The sequence below is a fragment of the Staurois parvus genome, unplaced genomic scaffold (genome assembly GCF_062004578.1).
Source record: "Staurois parvus isolate SC_StPar_1 unplaced genomic scaffold, SC_StPar_1.0 ptg000625l, whole genome shotgun sequence".
In the NCBI taxonomy this organism is placed as follows: Eukaryota; Metazoa; Chordata; class Amphibia; order Anura; family Ranidae; genus Staurois; species Staurois parvus.
In genome coordinates this window covers 960967-986753 of record NW_028318421.1, presented here as the reverse complement: position 1 = coordinate 986753, position 25787 = coordinate 960967, and the positions used below count along the sequence as shown (strand labels likewise).

At 39.5% G+C, this 25787-nt stretch overlaps 1 protein-coding gene across 2 annotated transcripts in view; it reads right to left on the bottom strand.

Moving 5' to 3' along the window:
* Positions 1–8447: 8447 nt before the first annotated feature.
* Positions 8448–25787, bottom strand: part of SH3RF3 (SH3 domain containing ring finger 3) — a 565551-nt gene continuing 548211 nt past the window's right edge. For both annotated transcript variants that reach the window (XM_089693335.1, XM_089693336.1), the window contains one exon: positions 8448–12645. In XM_089693335.1, the coding sequence (XP_089549461.1) occupies positions 12477–12645 (169 nt within the window). In that variant the 3' untranslated portion in view covers positions 8448–12476. The remainder of the gene's footprint in view (positions 12646–25787) is intronic.

Here is a 25787-nt window from a genome sequence, read left to right as displayed (position 1 = left end):
ACCAACGTTTTACCACCAATTTTTTTTATTCAGAGCAATAAAAGATTCCTGTGGTTCACCAATCATTTAATGAAATGTAAGGTTGAAATAATTATTTGTGCCTACAAGTACCCATGTGTACTCTGTGTCTACTCCAAAAAAGTTTTGGAACATGCATTTTCAAATAAAAATGTGATCGAACAGTATCATCCTAGTAAAGGGAGGAAATATAATTCACTAAGCATCTGAAAATTAAGGCTGAGCTAATTGTATGCGGCTATGAGTAGCATTTATAGATTGTATGTACTCTGAACACATTCCAAGGTTAGTAACAAAACTTTTTCAAACAATAATGTGGTGTGAGACATTAAACCATTATAAAGAATCGTATCAACCTGGGAAAGAAAATGAGCCCTAATTGGTTGCAGTTTTATTCAGTTATGTGTTTAAGTGAGAAACCACAAAATGTTATAGTCAGGAACTAAAATCATTATCCAAAACCTTTAAAGTAATTAAATGCATGTAAAATTAGCAATTAACCCCAAAATTCAGCTGTCACTTTTAAAACTGTCAGGAAGACAGTTCATTAAATACTAGAAAGGCAGTCATTTTTTATTTCCAAACCAATTTCAAGAGCTTTTACACACTAAATGTATAAACAGCTTGATTCATAAACTGTCCAGAGTGGGGTTCTGATATCAGAGGGAAGACTAATGAACAGAATTAATACTGAAGCACAGCACAGCTTTTGACAGTCTGCATTTTCTGTCCCAATTAATTACAAGCATTGCAAGTCCATAATTAATTGTTTTTCTCTCCTTTCCTCATTTGCATTATTTCCTTCATTTTGTTAAGAGTGAGTGCTAAAGACCTTCACACTTAACAACCCAAAATCTATAGAATTAACAAATATCAACACAGGCTTGCATTTTTTACTAGGCCCAAAGAAATCTCAAATGAGAGTGATGTATGAAGGTCAATTACAGCCTACTGACAACACGATTTAGGCTGACCTCCAAACAAGGCTTGTTTAACAAAATGTACTGGGCAAAATTACAAATTTAAAATGCAGCTAAGCTGGGATTCCATTTTAACAGATTTGTTTTTTTGTTTTCAGGGGGGTCATTATGACTTTTTTTTAAACAAAATTGACTTGAAATGTAAGAAGTATTTAGTGCAAAGATGGCATGCATACCACATGGCATCTTGGCTTGTGAGGTCTACATAGAGCTGTAACATCCACCAGGCTGTGTAGGTAAGAACATAAGCTGGCCAATCACAGGTCGAAATCCAAAAGAATTTTCTTTTGAAAATCTGTTCTAAGAATTTTTGTTAGAATTTTGCAGCATTAGTAGTTCACAGAAACAGCCGATATTCGTGTGACCATCGAATTTGAGTGATCAGGAATGTTGTAAATACTTTGAAAAACAAATGAATTTCGAATCAATGGTGGAAGGATCGTGTGAGAAATATAAACACAAAAGTAATGAGCATGAGCTGTGACCTGGAAAGAAAAGAAAATTCTTGACCATAAAAATTATTTTCTGTAGCAACACGAGGTGAAATTGAAGGCTTGGTTGAATTTCGAAATCAATGGTGGCACCATCGGATTACAAAATGCACTAAATTTCTGATTTTCTAAAGAAATTTCTAATTCGGAATTCGACCCATGTATGGCCTGCATTAGAGTTAGATAGATGTTCTGGGGGCCCAGTTGCAACCTTCATGCTTCTCCAATAAACCAGGGAAATGGCACAGTTCGTCGAAGCTGTGCAACCTGCCTTTCACTGCACAACAGAGGATGCACAAGGAAAGGGTGTTTGTTTAATTTATTATGTGTATGTTTTTATGTGGTAATTCATGTTTGTATGTGTATAATGGGATGTTTTTATGTGATATGGGCTACATCTGTATTTCATGTTAGGATTTTTATTGTAGAATGATAATAAATTTATCTACAGTCTTTTGAACTTATAGGCAGTTGGTGTTGTAGGCTTCTCTGCATATACTGCAATCCTTATTCGATATCAGTTGAAGTGATATTGTGGGAGGGGAAAAGCTGGTAACTTGATTAGGGTTCTTATTTAAGCTGGCCATGCATGGATCAAAATATGGCCAGTTCAGTAGGGAACAGCTGAATTTTGATCCATGTATGAGTAGACTGGTTGTACAGAAGTCGATCTACCAATGGACTTCTATACAAACTGTCTACATTTTTACCTCTTGATCAGTACTATAGGCTATAGCCAACAATGCTATGAATGAATAGTGTATTCTGATGTCAGGAAGTCTCCCTGCTGTCAGAATACAATAGCTCAATGGGGAGGATTCCCTGATCCACATTGAAAGTAGGAATGGGGAAATTGTGCCATTTTACGAAAATAAAACAACTTATGTATGGGCTGCCTAAGTTCATCTATGCTATTTTTGTTTTTCTTAATAAAGTTACTCTTCTGTTGGGTGAAAAGGGTTGGCAGAGTCTAAAATTTCAGGCTATATATCAGGCTGACAGAGATGTGATTGCACTGTACAAAATTATACAACATTTGACAATTGATTTGTTTTGTGAGAGGGCTTAGTAAAGTGACAGCCTACTGATCTACGTGACACTAGCACAGGGGCCTGTATATTATTAAAGGTTTTCTGGAGGTTTCAATATCCTCCTTGAAGCACAGGGACACATGCTTCAGACTTATATATTGCTCATTAGATTAAGAGGATGACTCTTTCAGAGGTAACTTGTATGGGTATATGGCTTCCACCTGTGTTTGAATATATATATATATATATATATATATATATATATATATATATATATACCACTGTTTTTAGTAAACTGTAAAAAAATAGGTTGTAATTGTAGCCTTTTATTTGACACACATGGTTGAGTGCTAGGGAAGTTTGTGTTGTGCCTAGTGTGAACCGCCCCTCTGGAAGTACATTTCTTTGTAAGTAAGCTTTGGCTATGGTGCATGCAGTGCACTGTCAATGTACGTTAACAGCTGTCTTCACTGTAATGATCAATTGTAGGTTTGGTGACATAACTGAAGCCTACAGTTAGATTGGAGCCATTCTATCCACTTCTGAGGGGATTTAATCTCATCTATTACAGTTAGTGAGTACAAGGTCAGAAAACAGCAAAAACACATTCAGCATTTGGAATCCTGTCACGTTTTTCCAACTGTTATCATCATAAAGATTAGTCCTTGGAGATCTACAGTATGTACATCACGGTCTTAGGTTTCAAATCAATGCAATGGGTCCTTTACACACTCACTTCAGTTAGTATATACCCAGGTTAATGACAAATTACTGCATGGGAAGTAACAGTTGGCTATAACTGTGCATTTTCATTTGATGCCAATTTGACAAAATTACAACACTGTATTTTAAAACAAACCAATTTTTTTAAATTTTTATACAAATTAGCTCCGGACAAAAAAAAAGCAAATGCAGATTTCCCAAACTCTGGATATATTAAAGGAAATGGTATCTACAATGCAGAAAATAATGATCAAGAAGTGCTTTGTTATTTATCATGAGCTGAGCAAGCGTGGGCGGCTTATAACAATTGTCAAGGATTTATGCAGTCACTTTCTAGAACACACTATGATTATATGATGCCTAGCTTTGGTTTCAAACCAAAACTAACCCTAGAGAACAGTGGGCCGTTATTACTGAACATGTCTAAAAGAACTGTCTGCAATTTCCCTAGCAACCAAACAGAGTCCTTATTTCAAGAACCACAAAGATCAAAGAACAAGAATGGTTGTATTGGGCAGCTTGCGCCATTTTTTTTCAGGCCGTTATCGACTACTAAAGCTTTTCATAACTAAAGAGTTAGAGTTACAAAAAAAATCTGCACTTCTGTAAAATTATATATTCTGTTTCTAAGGTATGCAAGCTGCTGATGTGCTTATAATTTGATTACAGTTTATGCACCTCAAGTTTTACTGCACAGCAGAGTCTATAGATTATTGGCTGCTTTGTTCCATCCCTTGGATTAAAATCAGAGTCTATTGTATATTTGATTTTTTCAGGTATGGCAATCAACGCTAATTACATACTTACCACATTTGACATGCTGGCAGTTTTCTCATTTATGGAAGTATGTATCGTGACAACTTTAAATAACTCTCATTCATTAAATCAGTAAAAAGTGCTGCCAATCATTGATATTAGTGAACACAATAAATGAATCTGTTCCAAGACAATGGGAGTTGTAGCCCACATACAATAAATGGTATCCAATTGCCCTGGCAAACACAAGCTTCTGAGGAACTACTGGTGCCCAGGGGCAGACTGACCATTTGGATATTCAGGCACTGCCCGAGGGCCCAGGGTCAATAGGGGGCCCCATGAGATGCCCCTGGTACCTTTTTCATAGGCTTTTTTGAGTTTGGGAAAGGACACAGGGGCCCTATGATCCCCTATTGCCCGGGGGCCCCATGAGTTGTCAGTCCGCCCCTGCTGGTGTCACTATGTTTGGGCTGTCAAAGTGATTAGTAATCCACATTAGATAGAAAATGTAGATATGTCAATTGTGGCGTTGTTAATCACATTCACAAACATGTACGACACATAAAACTTCTTAAACCTGTTCAAAGTTTTATTTGTAATATGACCAGTGGGATAGAGGAACTATTACTAAAATATGGTTTCTTTATTGTAAAATATATAAGATTATACAAGGCCAGTGCAAGTGAAATTGTTGAATGGTATACTGATGTATGTATATCCCTGTGGACTTTGGGAGCAATTATATTTTTGCCCCTTATTTAGCAGCTAGTGTTGCCATTCCAATCACCTTGTATTTAGCATTATTTAAACCCTCGTGCCGATGCCTCCCGGCTCTTTAAGAGCTTCTAGATGCCAGGAGGTGGGCATTTGGGTCATGCGACCACTGTGCATGGCTGTCAGAGCAGTTACATGATCGGAAAGCTCCCAATGGCAAGTATGCATCAGGAGCTTACTGATCGCCACTGGCTACTGGGAGGGCAGTGTGCAGGGAGCTCACTTTCAGCACAGTAAATTGTACAGGGCTGCATATATGTGGCTGCTCAGCATTAAGACCCACCCACTAAGAGGCTGCATAGATGTGTACGGCTGGCACAAAGTGGTTAAAATGGAGCAGGAGGAGTAAGTTCCCTTCATCTCACTTTAAAATTGTTGTTTGGTTGAAGAGCCATACATTTAGAATATATATTGTGACCGGGACACCTAATACTACATCCATAGTGTAAAACATGCCATTGTGGGAAACATTTAGGAGGCTGTCCATTAAATCCCATTGATAGTGCATACCAGGTTAAAAAGTGGCCATAGCGAACAACCTGGCAGCATGCAGACTGTGGCAGTAATATCTCTATGCTTCTCTATCTGATGTACCTATCTGATGGCACAGTGGCTTAGTGGTTAGCACTTCCGTCTGGCAGTGCTAGGGTCGTTGGTTTGAATCCCAACCATGGCACCACCTGCCTGGAGTTTGCATGTTCTCCCTGTGCCTGCGTGGGTTTTCTCTGGGTACTCCAGTTTCCTCCCACACACCAAAGACATGCCGGTAGGTGAATTGGATCCTGTCTAAATTGGCCCTAGTATGTGTATGTATGAATGTGAGTTAGGGACCTTAGATTGTACACCCCTTCAGGGTTAGGGACTGATGTGAATGTACAATATATATGCGTAAATTGACGGCGCTATATACGTACCTGAAATAAATAAATAATAGGTTGAGATACAAAGCATTTAGCTGGATGTTTTAAGGGGCATATGCTAATGTGTACTTATAAGTGTAAAAAATACCTTTCTTTTTATATATCACCTGGCATGCACTGTTACCTTAACTTTAGATTTTTTTTTTAACCTGTGCAATTTTTGCTTTGGCAAATGTATTTTTTTAAGTGATATTTAGCTTCACTCCATTCCTAATGCAACAATAAAGTTTCATTAGTATTTGATTCAGCCTTTTTTTGATTTTGTGTGAAATGTTTTATAGATATATATATATAATATATACAGTATCTCATAGAAGTGAGTACACTCCTCACATTTTTATAAATATTTTATTATATCTTTTCATGTGACACTGCAGAAATGACACTTTGCTACAATGTAAAGTAGTGAGTGTACAGCTTGTATAACAGTGTAAATGTGCTGTCCCTTCAAAATAACTCAACACACAGCGATTAATGTCTAAACCACTGGCAATAAAAGTGAGTACACCCCTAAGTAAAAATGTCCAAATGGCCCAAAGTGTCAATATTTTGTGTGGCCACCATTATTTTCCAGCACTGCCTTAACCCTCTTGGGCATGGCGTTCACCAGAGCTTCACAGGTTGCCACTGGAGTCCTCTTCCACTCCTCCATGATGACATCATGGAGCTGGTGGATGTTAGAGACCTTGTGCTCCTCCACCTTCCATTTGAGGATGCCCCACAGATGCTCAATAGGGTTTAGGTCTGGAGACATGCTTGGCCAGTCCATCAAATTTACCCTCAGCTTCTTTAGCAAGGCAGTGGTCGTCTTGGAGGTGTGTTTGGGGTCATTATCATGTTGGAATACTGCCCTGCGGCCCAGTCTCTGAAGGGAGGGGATCATGCTCTGCTTCAGTATGTCACAGTACATGTCGCATTCATGTTTCCCTCAGTGCCGGCAGCGCTCATGCAGCCCCAGACCATGACACTCCCACCACCATGCTCGACTGTAGGCAAGACACACTTGTCTTTGTACTCCTCACCTGGTTGCCGCCACACACACTTGACACCATCTGAACCAAATAAGTTTATCTTGGTGTCATCAGACCACAGGACATGGTTCCAGTAATCCATGTCCTTAGTCTGCTTGTCTTCAGCAAACTGGTTGCAGGCTTTCTTGTGGATCATCTTTAGAAGAGGCTTCCTTCTGGGATGACAGCCATGCAGACCAATTTAATGCGTATGGTCTGAGCACTGACAGGCTGACACCCCACCCCTTCAACTTCTGCAGCAATGCTGGCAGCACTCATACGTCTATTTCCCAAAGACAACCTCCTGATATGACGCTGAGCACGTGCACTCAACTTCATTGGTTGACCATGGCGACACCTGTTCTGAGTGGAACCTGTCCTGTTAAACTACTGTATGGTCTTGGCCACCGTGCTGGAGCTCAGTTTCATTTCAGGGTCTTGGCAATCTTCTTATAGCCTAGGCCATCTTTATGTAGAGCAACAATTCTTTTTTTCAGATCCTCAGGGAGTTCTTTGCCATGAGGTGCCATGTTGAATTTCCAGTGACCAGTATGAGAGAATGAGAACATTAACACCAAATTAACACACCTGCTCCCTATTCACACCTAAGACCTTGTAACACGAACGAGTCAAATGACACTGGGGAGGGAAAATGGCTAATTGGGCCCAATTTGGACATTTTCACTTAGGGGTGTACTCACTTTTATTGCCAGCTGTTTAGACATTAATGGCTGTGTGTTGAGTTACTTTGAGGGGACAGCAAATTTACACTGTTATACAAGCTGTACACTCACTACTTTGCATTGTAGCAAAGTGTCATTTCTACAGTGTTGTCACATGAAAAGATATAATAAACTATTTACAAAAATGTGAGGGGTGTACACACTTCTGTGAGATATATATATATATATATATATATATATATAAAATGTAGGTTGTTCAGCTTTATATTACAGTCCTGGTTGGGGAAGAAACAAAACTGATCCTTTCTTTTGCTTTAAACTGGCCATACATGGATCGAAATTTGCCCAGTTCAGTAAGGACCAGATGAATTTTGATCCATGTATTGGTTAGCTCATTGTACCAAAGTCGATTTATCGATCGATTTGTGTACACCCAGCCTGTTGAGTTTCCCAAATTATCAGTGCTGCTGGCTATAGCTGGCAACAATGATCATTGTACTCTGCCTGTGGTGGAAACTCCCTACTAGCAGAATACAATAACACAGTGGGAGGATTCCTTCAGCCACATTGAATGTGTAGATGGGGAAATCAGCTTTTTTTTTTGTTCAACCCACTGGTTAAGTGAAAAAAAATAATCATGTATAAGCTTCCTTAGTAGGTTATATGACTGATGTTCTTACCTTTCATTTCACAAATGTCTTATGAATGTCTTGGCTAGAAAGCTTCCTGCATCAGCTGCAACAAAAGGGGGGGGGACGTTGTGTGATGAAAATGTGTTTCTGGGTACTACAAGTATGGCACATTAATAAAATGTAGTACAATAACTCCAATGTGCTGTGTGTAGTTCCACTACAGTAGCTTTTGGTTGTAGAAACGAATGGTGTGTTGTTTATTCAAGTTTGTTCATGTGCTGAAAGTCAAGGTCATATGACAAGGCACTTTCGTATTTCAAGCAGGACAACAGTTACTACATGCCCCTCGACATTATGCAATTAGATAAAATGGGACTATGTCAAGAACCTTACAATGTCATTTGCATCAGTCACAGCATAGTCATATAATTTAATAACACGGTAATTTATTAGATTGCCAGAATAATTTTGCAAGGGTAATTTTTTTGCTGAAAAGCAAATGCATTTCTCAAAATGTTTTCCATATTGATGGTACAACAATTAGAACAATATTACTGTGTGCAAACAGTATGACATGGGGCTTCACTCTAAATAAGTTTGCATTGTAAGTTCAAACCTCCAACCCACAAGCAACACATTCATGGTCTAAAACATTATGGCTGTCCAATGAAAATGGATTGCTATTTCCATGCATTGTAGGTAAACAGTAAACTTTAAAGGGACATTTAACACTTCCTCACCATGTTTACTATTACACACAGAATCTCTGCAAACAATTTAAAACAAATAAAATTGAGAAATCATTATGAGTGTGCCATTTTTAATGGCATGCTCTATATAACAACACTCTAGACCAAAAAGAATAAAACATAAGAAAATACAGTGTCCCTTTTAAAGTAGTAAAATACCCCTCCTTTTGTGCAAGTGAACTATGTACCCAAATTGAGAGATTCAAAGTAATTTTTTAAGCCGTTATTATCCTAAGCCATATAAATGGATTTGGTGGTTTAAATAATTTATGTATCCCCTTTGCCACACAAAACAAATTTCCAAGCTCTTAGTTTTACAGGTTAGCAAAATACACTGTATAAAAGCTAAAACCTGAAAGTCTCAATTACAACCATTAGTAAATCATTCTGGAAAGAGTTTCCTCTAGACTAGCAATGTTAGGGCATGTAGATAATAATAGTCATTGATAACCAGATGACCAGGCTTACTTAGGGAAGCAGCAGAGCATATAGAGAAAATAATACAAATATTTGCACTTTTGTATGGGTTACAAGCAGGTTTTGCTTTAGGTCTATTGCTTTCTAGCAAATCTGATTGCTATTGACTTTTACTGCTAAACTTTGTAATCGCTTTTTCTACCCCATAGCAAATTTTGCTGGTTTAAAGTGATTGACCAATTTGACAATAGTTAGTTACACAAATACCTAACAGTAGGGAGTTGAATTGGGAGTCTATACCACACTGATTTTGTAAAAAAAAATCAAGATTACTAAATGGGAGGTGGGGGGCTACATGACTGGGTATTCTTGGCAAAGTACATTTTTACCACATTCACTGAGCTAAGGGAAGAATTCCTTGCAAATTGAACAGCAAATTTGCCTTTGGTAAATCAGCCCTTGTGATTCACCTATATGCCGAGCAATGATGTCACGCCATCTGGATATTTGTCCTAATAGTCTGATGAAGAATGGCATAGGGTGGACATTAAATTGTTTTTTTTTAAAGAAATAATGTAAAGACCATTATGATCATCTAGGATCCCTGCAGGATTTGAGAAAACAAAAAGGCCACAACCTAAATTTGGAAAGTCACATTTCAGTGCACCTAGCCTTTTACATTACTTTAACACTGCTGTGGTTACATTTCTTTTGGCTCAACATTGAACAAAGCATAATCAAAGGCCTATATTTTCTGTTTTTAGGCTGGTTATACAAGGAAAGATATTTGCAAATATTACGATCAATTCTGGCATCACTTGTGAGAGCTGGGCACATTGGGTTTACTGAGAACTTGCGAGCAGTTATTGCACAAAAGACAATTCAATATGCTGGAATATGAGGTCATTCAGCAATTGTTACTTTTTCTCCACACAAAGGGGAATGATTACTTTCGTTCTATGACTGCAACACATCTGAATGTTGGTTGAATAAGGGAAATAAGGATGTCAGCGGTGCAACAATCCAACTATTCACAAGGTGATCTCTTACCTCTTGTCATTTTTATTGTAACATCTCCCATTATAAGTGCATGTTTAGTGAACCTCACTACTTATTTTTATTGGTTGCTAAGGATCAGACGTTTCAAAATTATTGCACTAACATGTCCCAAAGGAGCCTATGTTTTGTTTTTTTTTGCTGGTCATTATTATATACTGGCATTGAGTGACTGTAGACCTAGATAGCCTGGTATCCAATTTTTGTAACACCACTTCAGAATCCATACTAGCAAATGACAAGGACAATACTCCCACACTACTTTACAATCTGTACACAAATATTTTCCATATAGGGATGTGCAGTGTTCTTTTTACTAGTACACTTTTTATTTCAGGTATATAACATAACTTATTCCAGATAACCATCTTCATAAACAAATAATATATAGATAAATATATGAATCTGAAATATGGAGAATTTGAATAAAGATCACAAACTACCAATAAACACTAATCTTTAAAAAAATTGCTTTAAGTACAGTTGTCCATTAAAGTGTTACTAAACCCAGGATCCTGTATTCCCTATATCTGTTTCCCACAGTACACACAACATGGAAATGCAATTATTTTGGTAAATATAAACTGCTAACTACCTTTTCTCATCAGTAGTATATAGCAACCTTGTGACTTCTATCAGTGTCCAGTTGAGCACTGGTTAAAGCTTGTAGGAAGAGTTTTCATTCTGCTCTGACTGTCCTATAAGGCTGCATAACCCCTGACCTTCTGTCTGGACAGTGCTGATTGGCCCTGTGCTGATCACATGCACCCTCCCAAAGAAGAAAAAACTCTAGCCATACATACTAAACTGAGCATGTGCAAAGTGACTTCTAGAGCTCTGTACTATCAGCAGACGGATGGGGGACAGCAGAAGGAGAGGAGGATCAGAGAAGACAGGATCAAACAGACTTTTTATACAATGTGAAGGTATGGAGGGTTAACCCCTTAGGTTTCACAGTGAGTGTAACAAGTATGTTTTACTGCATATTTAGACTGATTTTACTGTTGTGAGTTTAGTAACACTTTAAGTGCCCCCCCAAACAGCAGACTGCCTGTAAAATACCTTCCTCCCTGCATGTGTGATCATCACTGTGCATTTCTGCTAGTGCCACACAGCCTTTAAAAGGAAAATGTCTCCACCATGTCCTTATCCTATGAATGCTGGAGGCCACCATGAGTATGGTCAATCCAAAGGAATGAAAAAGGTCATGGCTTGCAGTATGAAGAGGATCCAGCTAAGCTGTTTTCCTTTCCAAGGATTGTACAGTGGCAAGCAGGGCCACACATGAAAAGAAAGGGTTGACTATGTGGACTGTACTCAGTGAGCGGGGTTTAATTAAAAGAAAACTATACTAAAAGTACAATTGTCCTTTAACCCCACTGTTTTGCTTTTTCGCAAATGGTAATTTGTGTGGCTTTTCTGATGCACTGTGGGTAAAAAGTGGCCATTTCTATATACGTGTAAACATTTCTCAGCAAAATAATTGATAACTGAGAAAAAAGTTTAAAATGTAACACAATAATTTCAAAGTAGCCATAAATGTTCAAAAATGAACATTTTAAAGCAACATGTAAACATACATTTTAACAATTGTATTCGAGCCATCACTATAGTGATAAAAGAAAGACCAGTATTTAATAAATTGGTAAAATATCTTTTTTTATCGTTAAAAACTTGTGCCCTTCATTGTGCATATATTCCTACTATAGAGTAACTGTGGATAAAACCCATTGTTGGTCACTTTATGTTTTCCACTACATCAGGTGGGTGATTAATGTTTGATGCCTGCTGGCCCTTCTACATTGCTTATCTCTCTTGCATAGGCAAGTAATAAGAACACTGCAGTGTATACAAATAAGTTAGCATATAATAAAAGATTCACTTTAAAGTAATTTCATTTATATTCTATACATCACAATGATCAAACAAGATTAAAATGTACATCTTCTCAAATTGTGGTTCCAAGTGGAAGGCACTACTCCAACATATCAATGAATGTTCAAATCAAACATTTCTCAATGAAGGACATCAAACTCAAGATCTTCTTTTAAATTTTAGGCTGAGGGTCCAATGGTATCTTTGGAAGTCAAAATGACAACTCATATTTATCAGGCTTCCTTATATTTTGATGTCTTTTATTGTGCTTATTCTTTTGTGCCATGGACATCATAATCCACTATTCATATTCCACATAATTACTCAGATGCTTTTTAATACAAAAAAAAAATTGAAGGCTTCAGAAACTTTCCACAAAGCTTCCAGGAAATAGCCCTGTCCTTCCATTTCTCTGTAACGTGCCTTTATACCAGCCATCTTCTCGCTTCTTGTGAACAAAAACAATGTCTCCTTCTTTCAGCTCAATTTCTGCTTCACTTTGAGGTGGGTATGGCACAACCACTCGATATCTGAAACACACAGCAATCATTTGTTCATAAACCATATAGATGCAACCGTGCATATTTCAGTAAAAAATGTATAATACTTAATCTAGTCTGTATGTATTGTGTATAAGATGTTGTATGACCTAGTATGTCTGTACATTACCGGGATTGTGTTCTGAATATTCAAAAAATAAAATAAGCACTTGTATTGTATTGTCCTACTGCACTGATCTGATCCTCCTTTTGCAGTCTGAAAGAAGAAAAGGGTAACCTGATTCTTGACATAGAGCAGCAGACTGTTTTAGGCAATATTTCCTTCACACATAAGTTCATAAATTTGTGGGTTAGTTTGAAGAGTCTGGAAGGAACCAAGGGACAGAAAATGCAACTACAATGTATTTTAGCTCTTGTCCGTCTATATCCCTGATCCAATAGAACCATTTTTACATTTCCACTTTGGACCTGTTTATTAAGTGATAACTTTGTTTTAAAGTGTCACTAAAGTTTTTTGGGAGTCTCTGTGTTCTGTTAGGGAGATTTCCCTTCACTTCCTGTTCCATAGCCAAAGCAGGAAGTGAAAGAAAATCCCTCCAAAGTGAAGGAATCCTAGACTGTCACCAGAACTAGTGTCCTCATTGGAAGATTTCTGCTCTATTCCTGTTCTGTTATCAACCCAAAATTCAGGATTTTCTTTTACTTTTACTGATAATGGTAAATAGGACACATATAGAGCGTGGATCTCCCTAACGGGGGCACAGGCATCAATAAAAACTGACAGGTTTTCTAATCCCTCTCCACTCTATCCAAAACTATAAAAAAGAGTTTTGCCTTTAGTGACACTTTAACCTACCATAACAAACTAGGCTTTTTTTAGTAATATATTTCCAAAAAGGTATATTCGTTTCCATGCAATCTATAGACAAAATCATAATGATAAATAAATCCATTCTGATCAGTGTTGGTTTTAAAGGATAAGTTCACCTTTTGAACACAATACATGTCTCTTCCCTTGATGCCCCCTCCCTGTGACAGTGAGTGGGGGATCTTCTCCCTGAACCCTATGTCAGAATTTAAAAACAATGTGGCCATGCTGGACTCTGCCCACAGAGCAGTGTCATTCATTTACAGAGTTCTGTGAATGAATGAACTGCATCTACCATTGGCCTCTGCAGCCAACAGTTTGTAGTTTTCAATGAACTTATAGTTCAATGGTTCTTCCTGCCATAACTAAGGACAGACAGCTTACTGAGTGTCTGAAGGATCCAGGCATTGCACCGGAAAACTGCTGATTACAGGTGCAATGCCTTACAGGTTGCAGCATAAAAAAATAATAAATGCACATTTTTTAATCTGCAAAAAGATATGCATATATTAAAATTGGTGCAGGAAACTTGTGTTCCATGTGTGTTTCCAGCACCATGTTCGAAATGCACTGGGTGTGTGATCTGTTGCGGGAGTCAATGTATTACCATGGACTCCCGAAATGCACACGGTGCATTTGTCTGCACCTAATCTTATGGAACCACAGTACCATGCAGTCCGATGCAGTGCATTTTTTGAAAAGTAGTGCATTCATTTTTGGTGCAATCCAATGTGATTCAGTCCAATGAAATTAATGGGTTGAAAATTGCACTGCACTGAATCACACAGGAATATTACAGGAACGCAAACCACGGATAGCTGGAAGGATACAGCATTTTGTAGATCAAGATATGCAGATAAAATTATTACATTGCTTTTCTGTAGGATTAGTGTTACCTAAAATGTAAAAAATGTCTCAGCCATGCATGCTGTTTTGTAGAAACAAAATAGATAAAGTGTAAGAATGAGAAAGAAGAGCAGACACAAATGAAAGAAGACAGGGGGCATGTCTGGTCCATGAGGCTGAGCGGCTGCTAACTCTGAGAGCTCTGCTTCTCCGTGGCTACCCTAAGGGCTGTCTATAGCGGACAGAGCCAACACACACATGACCAGAGGTCGGAGACAGTAGGGACACTCCAGGGCATCGCGCTCGGCAGGGATTCATCGGTATCTCTCCCAGACATGTTCTCCAGCGGTACACGTGGAGCGGCCAAGATGGCACCCGGCCGCTCAGCTGCTCATACAGACCAGAAGCAACCTGTACAGGAGGTTCACCCGATCCCTTTGCAGAGCGCGGTGGATGTATCAATGCTGTTATCCCCCATACCCACCCCGCAACTTCTAAGGGAACCCTCCCCGCTGGGCATGGAATCCCCCCAACGGTTGGGCCAGCAGCACTGGGCGATGGACTCGGAGCTCAGATCTATCCTCAGGACCTTACCTAACAGGGAAGACATAGAGGCCCTCCGCTCTAGAACAGACTGAGAAGTGATGGTGCTGAGGATTGAGGGTACTCTGCAGAAGGAGATATCGGAGGTCAGACAGGAGATTTCCCAGGTAGATGCCAGGGTTACTTTCCTGGAAGAAGTGAGAGACTCTACTAATACTTGCCTGAAGGCATTAGAGGACTATTGTGCCACCTCACACAGATGTTTTTCTACCATTCTTCTTTGCCTTGAAGATGCTGGAAATCGTAGAAATAATATACGCTTGAAAGGAATTCCGGAATCTACATCTGGTGCTGATCTTAGAACCACGGTTTGAGCCATTTGTAATAGTATCCTGTGTGGGGCCTCTGATACAGATCTGGAATTAGATAGAGTGCGCCAAATTCCTAGACCCAGATCCAGAGGCCTAGATTCTCCTAGGGATGTACTCTGCTGAGTCCACTTTTATACCATAAAAGAAGATATTCTTCGTAAGGCATGGCAGTACAGCCCACTGGAATTTAACGGGGCACAGATTCAGATCTATCAGGACCTCTCTTTACATACTATGTGAATTCGAGGAATGGTGCACCCTTTGTTGGAGGCGATACAAGCTGCAGGAGCTACCTACAGATGGGTATACCCCTTACATATTCTTATCAGCAAACAAAGTCATGCCTTTGTTTTACATAACCCTTCTCAGCTGCCTGCTCTTTTTCAATTCCTGAAAGCTACACCAGTGGAAATTCCAGACTGGCTGGAATGGCCAGATAACATCCGAGCTCCACCTGCCATGGCTCCTTGACCACTGAGAGCGCGCAGAGCCTGATCCAGAAATGAATCCATCTCCTGACGATCCCTGAGGCCTGCCGAACTGAGGATCTGAGTGTATGGTCTGAACAGGAAGTTGGTGATTTATGTGGACTTTTGTGTATCATAAAGAACTTCATGGTCGGTAACTATAGTACCTTATTGACCAGGTCAAATTTCAATAAGAAGTGAGAGTTAGGCCGAGTTGGGTTAAATGGCCATATGTCTCCACAGTAGTCGGTGGGTGGCTGATCTGGGGGGACTTTGCGATGGTGCTAAGGTTGATGCCTTGATCTGTGTTGGTCATACTGTTGTGTGTTGATTAGTAATATGTTTTCCTTGGGGGACCAATGGGGGAGCCAGGCATTTTTGATCTGTGTCTCTTTGTTTGATATTCTCCTGGTGCCAGTACATTGATCTAGCCCCCCATAAGACCCTCCCGATCCCGTTGGGTTAGACAGGGAGCATATATTTTTACTTCAGAGATGCTGAGACACATAGGCTTGTTTGCCTAGAAGTGTTTTGATCTCAGCGTAAAACCCAATCCCCCCCTCTTTTTTTTTTTTGGGGTGAGATGGATGGCAGGGGAAACAGCGGCGATATCCTGTCCAGTTTACCTCATACAATGTGTGAGGCCTGAACAGTCCCGAGAAGAGAACTACGGGATGTGACCAAGATGCGAAGCCAGGTGGTCTTCCTACAAGAGGCGCATTTTCATGGTTAGAAAGTGCCCAAGCTTTTTAATTATAAGTATCCTACCGTATATCACAGCACTTCCCCTAAACCCGAAGGCAAAGGGAGTTAGTATTTTGATAGCTCGAACTCTTCCGTGGACTTCGGGAGAGGTTGTGGTGGACGCAGAAGGCAGATATCTTATAGTCAAAGGCTCCATAGGAACAACAAAAGTGACATTAGTGAATGTTTACTTCCCTAACTCTGGCCATCGTTTATTTTTCAGAAGATTGCTCCCACTGATTTTGGAACATAGCGAGGGGGTATTGATAGTGGAGGGAGACTTTAATTTTGCATATGTTCCTCTTTTAGATGTTTCAAAGGGCTCTTCCCATTTTTCCTATGCTTATTTAAGGAGGCTGAAATCCAAACTCCACATCCTGCATCTAGTGGATACATGGCGCTAAGGCCATCCCAACGACCGTGACTATACTACTCTCCTGTTCACCAGACCTACTCGCGTTTGGACTACTTTTTTCTTCTGCACGGTGAGCAAGCCAGGGTCTGCAGTACTTCTATAAACCCGATACTCCTTCTCACCATGCCCCCATACAGATGGAGCTAGATCTCTAGCTACATGTACATAGACTTGCTTCTTGGAGACTAAATGAGGCATTGCTGAAAGAACCTGCCACCACGACTGAGGTATCCCAGGCTCTTACGTCCTTTTTTTAAGTGAATGATGTTCTGGACACAGGACCCTTGATACTTTGGGAGGCCCACAAGTGCGCAATATGTGGGCTCTTCATCAAACGTGGAACCAGACTAAAAAAAGAAAGGACATTGCAAGCGGCTTCCCTATTCGAACATATTAAGCGTTTGTAGACGGTTCACAAACAATCCCTGGCTTTGTCTACACAAAGGGAATTGAGGCAGATGAGAGAACAACTAGACCAGTTAATAGGGGTAAGCATACAAGATAAACTCCGTAGATGCAGATGGTAATTTTATGAGTTTGGGAATAAGCCTGGCACCCTTTTGGTGAATGCCCTTCGGGGAGCCCAATCGAAATCAGTGGTAAGGCTATGTATTCATCTACAATAGCCAAAGTGGTTAAGCAATTTTATCATAACCTTTATAATCTTCATGACCACACTCCCCAACACCTTGCACAATGGCAAGATCTAATAGCCTCCTCCTTGGCAACTTCTGGTATGCCTTTCTTACCCTGGAGGGCCCTATAACCACAGAAGAGCTGGATATTGCTATCGTCTCTACCAAAAAGAACAAAGCACCTGGTCCAGATGGCCTGACTTTATCTTATTACAAAAATTTCAGGGAGACCCTCTCCCCCTATTTCCTGAGGGCATACAACGCTCTTTCCGGCAGTCTCAACCCCCCCGCCAGACATGTTGAGGGCATACATTACTGTTATCCCTAATACGTACAAGGATCACATCTGCTGCTGCAATTATAGACCGATTGTCCTTCTCAATGTCGATCTCAAAGTATTCTCCAAGATCATAGCAAATAGCTTCCATATGTTCCTGAGCTCATACATGCTGACCAGGTGGGCTTTGTCCCCCAGTGAGAGGCAAGAGATAACACGACAAAGGTTGTTTGTCCTGAACCTGGCCTTTGATCGAGTAGATTGGCAGCTCTTGTGGGCCACATTGGAGCATGTGGGATTGGGTACTCATATGTTGTCGTGGATATCTGCACCATACTCCCATTCTACGGCCGCAGTGAAAATTAATGAAACTCACTCAGATTATTTCCCACTGTCTAATGGTACCCTACAGGGCTGTCCCCTCTCTCCTTTAATTTTTCTCCTCACCCTTGAGACTTTTCTGTGTAAGGTGCGATCCAACCTGGCCATAACAGGGCTCCAGCTATCCCGCAATGGTTACAAGATCGCTGATGATCTTTTGTTCAGCCTTACCAACCCAGAGACATCTCTATACCAGAATTGCTTTCCCTGTTTACTACAGATGGGGAACTTTCTAATTTCTCCATTAATTTTTCCAAATCCGTGGCCCTGGATATCAACATGGCGGGGGACTGTGTGACGCATCTCCAGCACTTAAATCATCTTCTTTGGACAACGTCCTCTATGTGATATCTTGAAGTGAACATTACGGCCGATTCCTCGGCATTGTATGAAGCTTATTTTAGCCCCCTGCTATCCAAAATTAGATCATACCTGCACAGGTGGAGGGGCCTCACTCTTACGTGGTTTGGACATAACGCCTACAAAATAACAATATTACCCCAGATCTTGTACCTTATACAGGCATTACCCATTTATATCCCCCAGTCCTTTTTTGCAACACTACGGACTATGCAATTGGATTTTATCTGGGGGGGTAAAGTGGCTCAGACGAAATTCTCTCTACTAACTCTCCCCAAGTTGAGAGGGGGGGTTGGGCTGCCATATTTATTGCTTTATTATAAAGTCTTGCATCTCTCCACGGTGGTGACGTGGTGCACATCTTCTAGATATAAGATGTGGGCCCAAATTGAACAACAGTCAGCGCAGGTATCTCTTGCGGCCCTCCCCTGGATACAAGTGAAATGTTATCATTCTCTTAAGAGGCATCCAACAGTGGGAGTCACGATTGAGGGTATTTACCAGACTGTTCAACTGAAGGGATTGTCCCCTTCTCCCTCCCCCTTACCCCTGTACTCTTCAATCCCACTGTTCCCCTGGGAGTTGAAAGTAGGCAATTGCGTTGCTTGGGTGAGGTGGGCTTTACTCAATGTAGGCATTTCACAACTCAGCGGATTTGCATGTCCCTTCAGACACTTAGTGCTTTGGTACAACCCCCCTGGGGGACTGGTCTGCTTACCAGTTGCGGCACTTCTTATAATCAATTCCAGACTCGCACTAATATACCAGACCACTTACCCCCTTTGAACATCTGTTTGCCAAAGAGGAGTATATTCTTCATCTTTCAGTACTGTATAAAATGTTGATCACACCGGGGGGGAGACTTTTGTCCCTTCTTACGTGCGCAAGTGGGAGGCTGACCTGCAGATGTCCTTTTCAAAAGAACAAGTGAACAGGATCATTCAATTAGCTCACAAATCTTGGATAGCTAATAGTTTCCAAGAGCAGATACAAACTTCTGTCTAGGTGGTATAGGGTCTCGGTACTATTGAACAAGTTTTACCCCTCAGTCTCCAGTTTGTGTTGGCGGTGTCAGAAGGAGGATGGTACTTTGCTGCATATCTTCTGGCAATGTTCTCTGCTGACTCAGTTCTGAACGGGGGTCTTACAGCTGACCTTGGTTGACTTGGGAACAGACCCCTTGGCCTACCTTTTTCATCTCAACTAGGTACCGATAAGTCGCTATAGCTGCTCTCTGACAGTTCATCTTCTGAATGCGACATGGGCATGCATTCCAGACCTGTGGAAGCAAACCTCCCCTCTAACCATGGGCCACTGGTTTGCGAAATTGAAATGGTCCTGAACTCAAAAAAGTGAAGATTTGCTATGTTATAGGGAACTTTAAAAAAAAAGGTAACTGAGCTTTTGTAGTGCCCTGAAAAATGCAGCTCTTAAATTCCTTCCGATAAACAGCAATGCATCTTCTGCTATGTCATTTTGCCTAGGCACCCCTGGACCTACAGCCTGAAAGTTGCAGTGTAAAATCTAAAGTACTGTTGCCACTGCCTTTCAGGAGATTTGGAGAGAGTTTTCAATGTTCTCCCTGCTGAAGGATTTGATATTTTGAAGAAAAGTCTTGGCTTGACCAAAATGGCTGCCTCCACAAAGAGAAAGCGTGCAGATTAAGGCCTTATAGGTCAGTAGTGGGGAAATATCAGCTGCAGGAAGACCACAGGCAATAGTTTCAAATTTTAATTTATAAGGAATGAAGATCTACTTGTTGTTATACATCCAAACTGAGAGAAGGGGTACATTTCTACTTCAAAATATCCCCTTATTTTCCTGAATAAAGGATATTTTGATCATTTATTTTATTTATTTATTTATCTATTACAATTTGTGAGCAAAAGAACAGAGAAGAAACCTATTTCTGCAAATCAGTTTTCTCATATGTTTATGCATTTAATAAACTCAGGTATATGTTAACATTATTTCACTTGTAGCTACATCTATTGCCTAAAGTCTATATACAGGTTTTAGACAACTCAAATTATTGTTCCATATTTTGCTAAAAAGTGTGAACCTGCAACAGTTAACTGTTTCCAAATACAGTTCTAATTTGCATCAGTGCCTTTTCATAACAGAAAACAGTTGGATTATGGGATAGTAAAATGCGCTGAATGGAACAGACCAGTGAAGTATGCAAATAACTGTTTTGTGGCATTTCAGTAACACGCTCTGTGTGTTGCTTTCATTGAAAATGTTGCTTTTATTTAACATGCATATGTGATTTATCTTACAGTTAAATACAAAGATTCTACATTTTTTATTTTGTGACAAGCCGTGACCTGCAGCTAAAAAAGCAATAACCACACATATTTATCTAGTAAAAATATTTTACAAGAGGAAACCATGCATAGGTCTGAGAAGTACAGCTAGTTGCATGGTAAAAACTAATAACTAAAAAGTGATAAATACAAGGTACGATCATCCCCTGTTGCCATGCCACAGCCCATCAAATGTAGTATTAAATATTTTTACAGTGACATTAAACTCTAAACTTTAAAATTTATCAAAACATAAAGCAGTATAAAATTGATTTATGTGTGCTTTTGTTTTTTTTGGCCGTGGTTGTAAATATCTGGTGATCCTGCCAGTTCCCTATTCTAAGTGGCAACACTATTGTTATCTTCTTGCGTCTGTATTGCCGCTTGTTCTGCGCATGCTCCAGATTCTTTCTACAGAGAGCTGCCCCACATCAGTGCCGGGACAAGGGCATTTGGTGCCCAGGGCAAAGATGCCAAACTGCGCTCCCATCCCCCGATCATGATGTGCAAGCTTAGGGGATCCTATGCCCAGCAGTCACTTGTCAAAATAAACTAAGCTGTCACTAGGCTCGTCAGCCTTGTATCAGAAGGAAGGTGCCCCTATCCCTACAGTAAACCACTGTGCCCAGGGAAGCCGTCCCTGCCGCCCACCCCTTGACCCATGTCACTCCTTTACATCATATGGGGAGAGGCTCAGGGATCTTGATTGACAACAGAACATTTCCTCCTTGCTCCACTGTATAATGACTGCAGTCTATGCAAATGGATGTTTTTAAAAAAAAGAGATCTATATGTAAACAAAATGATGTAACACAAACCCATAAAAGCACACTTAGCTTTAATGGGTTTGTTTCACATAATGTTATTTTTTTAAAACAATCACATGACCACTATACTGATCGTTGGTACACAGCTTTCGAGAGCCGAATATGACAGTTCATCTGAAGGGACAAACACAAACATTTTTCTCGTATGGTACCAGATCGTACAATTTTTGTTCTATCAGTACAGTTTTTGTCCAAAAATACAATACAAATACAATGCATTACATCACTTCAAAAATTCTATTCTGCCTAATGAGAATTTTCATAAGTTGAGTAACCTCTTCATTTTTGATATGGAGACTAGCATGCAAAAAAAAAAATGATGATCATTCAACCGATATTCTCACTGTGCATACAAGGCATAAGGCTGCATTTTCAAACTCACTTAGGCACATCAAGTTTTTGGGCACTCATTCATTCCCTTGGCCAGAATATGAATTCACACTCAAGCACATTTAGACATGTTTAGATGCATGTGGCGTATTTTCTGTCAAACCACCCCTCCCCTGAATGCACAATTGATGTTTTTTTTAGCCTCTTAAAGCTCCTGCCCCTAAATGCCTGTAAACACCTACAGTATGTGTGTATGGACACATAGGCTAACATAGAGAGGCATTTAGAGGTAGGAGAAAAAAAAGTCAAACACACCTAAAAGCTATGTTTTAGGCACCCAATGTGCATGAGGCCTAAATTCTGTAACCTGAAGTATAGGTTACCTTTATCATTTAATCAAGAGATTCAAAATGGGGATTAGATAAACCTAAAGATAAAATAGAAAATCTCCTAAAAGGTCAGTCCTCCACCCAGAACTGATATTTTCAACTTGCTAGAAAGGGAAATTACCTGAGTCTCTCATATTACTCTGTTGTTGAGATCTTGTGTGCCTCTTGGTCTGCATACCTACTGTAACCATTATGAGGGGGTACAAGTATTTGATTTTGGGTTTTTATGAAGTATGAAAGACATATAGGAAGCTAGGGGTTGATTCAGTCCACCAGGTTACAGTTATAAGTAAAGTATCACATTTGGGTAAACTGACCCTTTAACATTTATACAACATTCATCTTAAAATACCTCAAACATTAAAGCTTTCATTTTACTTCACTTCATTTTCTCTTAACTAACATTGTCTACATTGCATGGTTATGAAGATATGTTAATTGAAACCTTTTTCTATTTCTAATAAAGCCAGGGCTCCAGTCACACTCTCTGCCACCTCCACAAGCCCTGCTTTCCAGATGTCAGCTTGTGGTGATAAAAAGTAAAATTAGTTTAAGAAAATCATTGTGTGCTGTAGATGAGTTTATTAGTTTAGCCAGAAAGTGTGAACGTGCCATGAATACATATGAGGAGAGCAGTAAATGTGGATCAACTGAGATGATTTTAGGGCCTGGCAGTATCTTTCCAAGTGAATGAAAAGAGTAATCATTCTACACTGACAGCATAAAATCACATCCATGGCCAGACGGACGGAAAGGACTAAATCACATTTTAACTTACTAATTTTAACTCACAAAGAGATTTTACACATTACTTGTGAAATAATTTTTTCCTAAATATAATTTTTATATTTCCATAAAGCAAAAGGAAAATGGTTCTTTCTGTGTACAAAAAGACATTCAATTGTCTACTGTGAAATCTTTAAGAAGGGCAAGATATATTTAATGACAGACTAATTTCAAAGAAGTTAAATATGTACAATATATATATATATATATATATATATATATATATATATATATATATAAAATTATTAGCATTTTTTTTTTTTTTGAAGGCCCTTATTTTTATTCTACACATATTCTTTTCTAAAAGTAGTTAAATACTTGTCTTTTATTTTCTTTTTAAGTTGATACGGTACATTGAAGTATACAGTGGGGCAAAAAAGTATTTAGTCAGCCACCAATTGTGCAAGTTCTCCCACTTAAAAAGATGAGAGAGGCTTGTAATTGGCATCACAGGTAGACCTCAACTATGAGAGACAAAATGAGAAAAAAAAATCAAGACAAGTGAAGTAAAAAAAATCACTTTCAGGGTCCATGCACACTAGGGGAAGAAAAAAATGCCAGAACCTCTCATAGAAAAAAGTAGCATAAAAAATGCTCATAGCAGTTCATATTGCACATGGGTTTATGAGAGTTTATAAGCATTTGCTTTTATGTTTTTCTTTTTTCAAAAACATTCCCCTCTGCTCATTTTTCATTGTAAACTTGAAAATGCAGCATGCTCCTAAACAGAATTTTATGAGTGCTAAGCATTTTTTGCCGCCCAAAAGCTCCTCTCAAAAACATGATTCTGAATGGGTTTTTTCTGCCTCTAAACACTCCTCTGAAAACTCCCAGATAAATAGTAACCAATTAGCTTCCAAGATTTATTGTCAAGGCCTAATTGTTGAACAAGCTGAAGTTAGAAGCTGATTGGTTACTATGCACAGCTGCACCAGAATTGTGTGCAGCAGTTTTAGTAAATCTGCCCCACAGGCTAACATAGCGCTGCTTCAACAGGCTGAAGAAAAAAAGTGCAAAATGCCAGTGTAAGTAACATTTTTTTATGCCCACTGTGCAGGGACCCTCAATAAAATAAATTTCTACTCTATTTAGCAGTTTGACAAGCTAGATTGAGAAAGCTGCATCATCACTGGCTTAAACCTTTCTATTTCTTATGTACTAAAAACCTGTCTCTCTGTCTCCATAATCTGAGACCAAAATTTGCCACTTTCTCTCTGGTCTCTACCCATTCATTCCATATACAGGTGCATCTCAATAAATTATAATATAATCAAAAAGTTTATTTTAGTAATTCAATTCAAAAAGTGAAACTCATATATTATATTGATTAATTATACATAGAGTGATACAGTGGATATAAAAAGTCCACACACCCCTGTTAACATGTCAGGTTTCTGTGATGTAAAAAAAATTAGACAAAGATAAATAATTTCAGAACTTTTTCCACCTTTAGTGTAACCTATAAACTGTACAACTCAATTGAAAAACAAACTGAGAATGTTTGGGGGGGGGGGGGGAAGTAAACCTAAAAAACTAAAATAATGTGGTTGCATAAGAGTGCACACCCTTTTATAACTGGGGATGTAGCTGTGTTCAGAATTAAGCAATCAAATTCAAAATCATGTTAAATAGGAGTCAGTACACACCTGCCGTCATTTAAAGTGCCTCTGATTAATCCCAAATAAAAGTTCAGCTGTTCTAGTAGTTCTTTCCTGACATTTTCTTAGTCGCATCCTACAGCAAATGCCATGGTCTGCAGAGAGCTTCCAAAGCATCAGAGGGATCTCATTGTTAAAAGGATACAAAAGAATTTCCAAGGCACTAGATATACCATGGAACATAGTGAAGACAGTCATCATCAAGTGGAGAAAATATGGCGCAACAGTGACCACAAACTGGACATCCCTCCAAAATTTATGAAAAGACGAGGGGAAAACTGGTCTGGGAGGCTGCCAAGAGGCCTACAGCAACATTAAAGGAGCTGCAGGAATATCTGGCAAGTACTGGCTGTGTGGTACATGTGACAACAATCTCCCGTATTCTTCATATATCTGGGCTATGGTGTAGAGTGGCAAGACGGAAGCCTTTTCTTATGAAGAAAAACATCCAAGCCTGGCTAAATTTTGCAAAAACACATCTGAAGTCTCCCAAAAGCTTATGGGAAAATGTGTTATGGTCTGATGAAACCAAGGGTGAACTTTTTGGCCATGATTTAAAAAAATATGTTTGGTGCAAAAACAACACTGCACATCACCAAAAGAACACCATACCCACAGTGAAGCATGGTGGTGGCAGCATCATGCTTTGGGGCTGTTTTTCTTCAGATGGAACTGGGGCCTTAGTCAAGGTAGAGGGAATTATGTTCCAAATACCAGTCAATATTGGCACAAAACCTTCAGGCTTCTGCTAGAAAGGTGAACATGAAGAGGAGCTTCATCTTTCAGCATGACAACAACCCAAAGCATATATCCAAATCAACAAAGGAATGGCGTCACCCGAAGAAGATTAATGGAATGGCCAGCCAGAGCAAAGACCTGAATCCGATCGAAAATCTGTGGGGTGATCTGAAGAGAGCTGTGCACAGGAGATGCCCTTGCAATCTGACAGATTTGGAGTGTTTTTGCAAG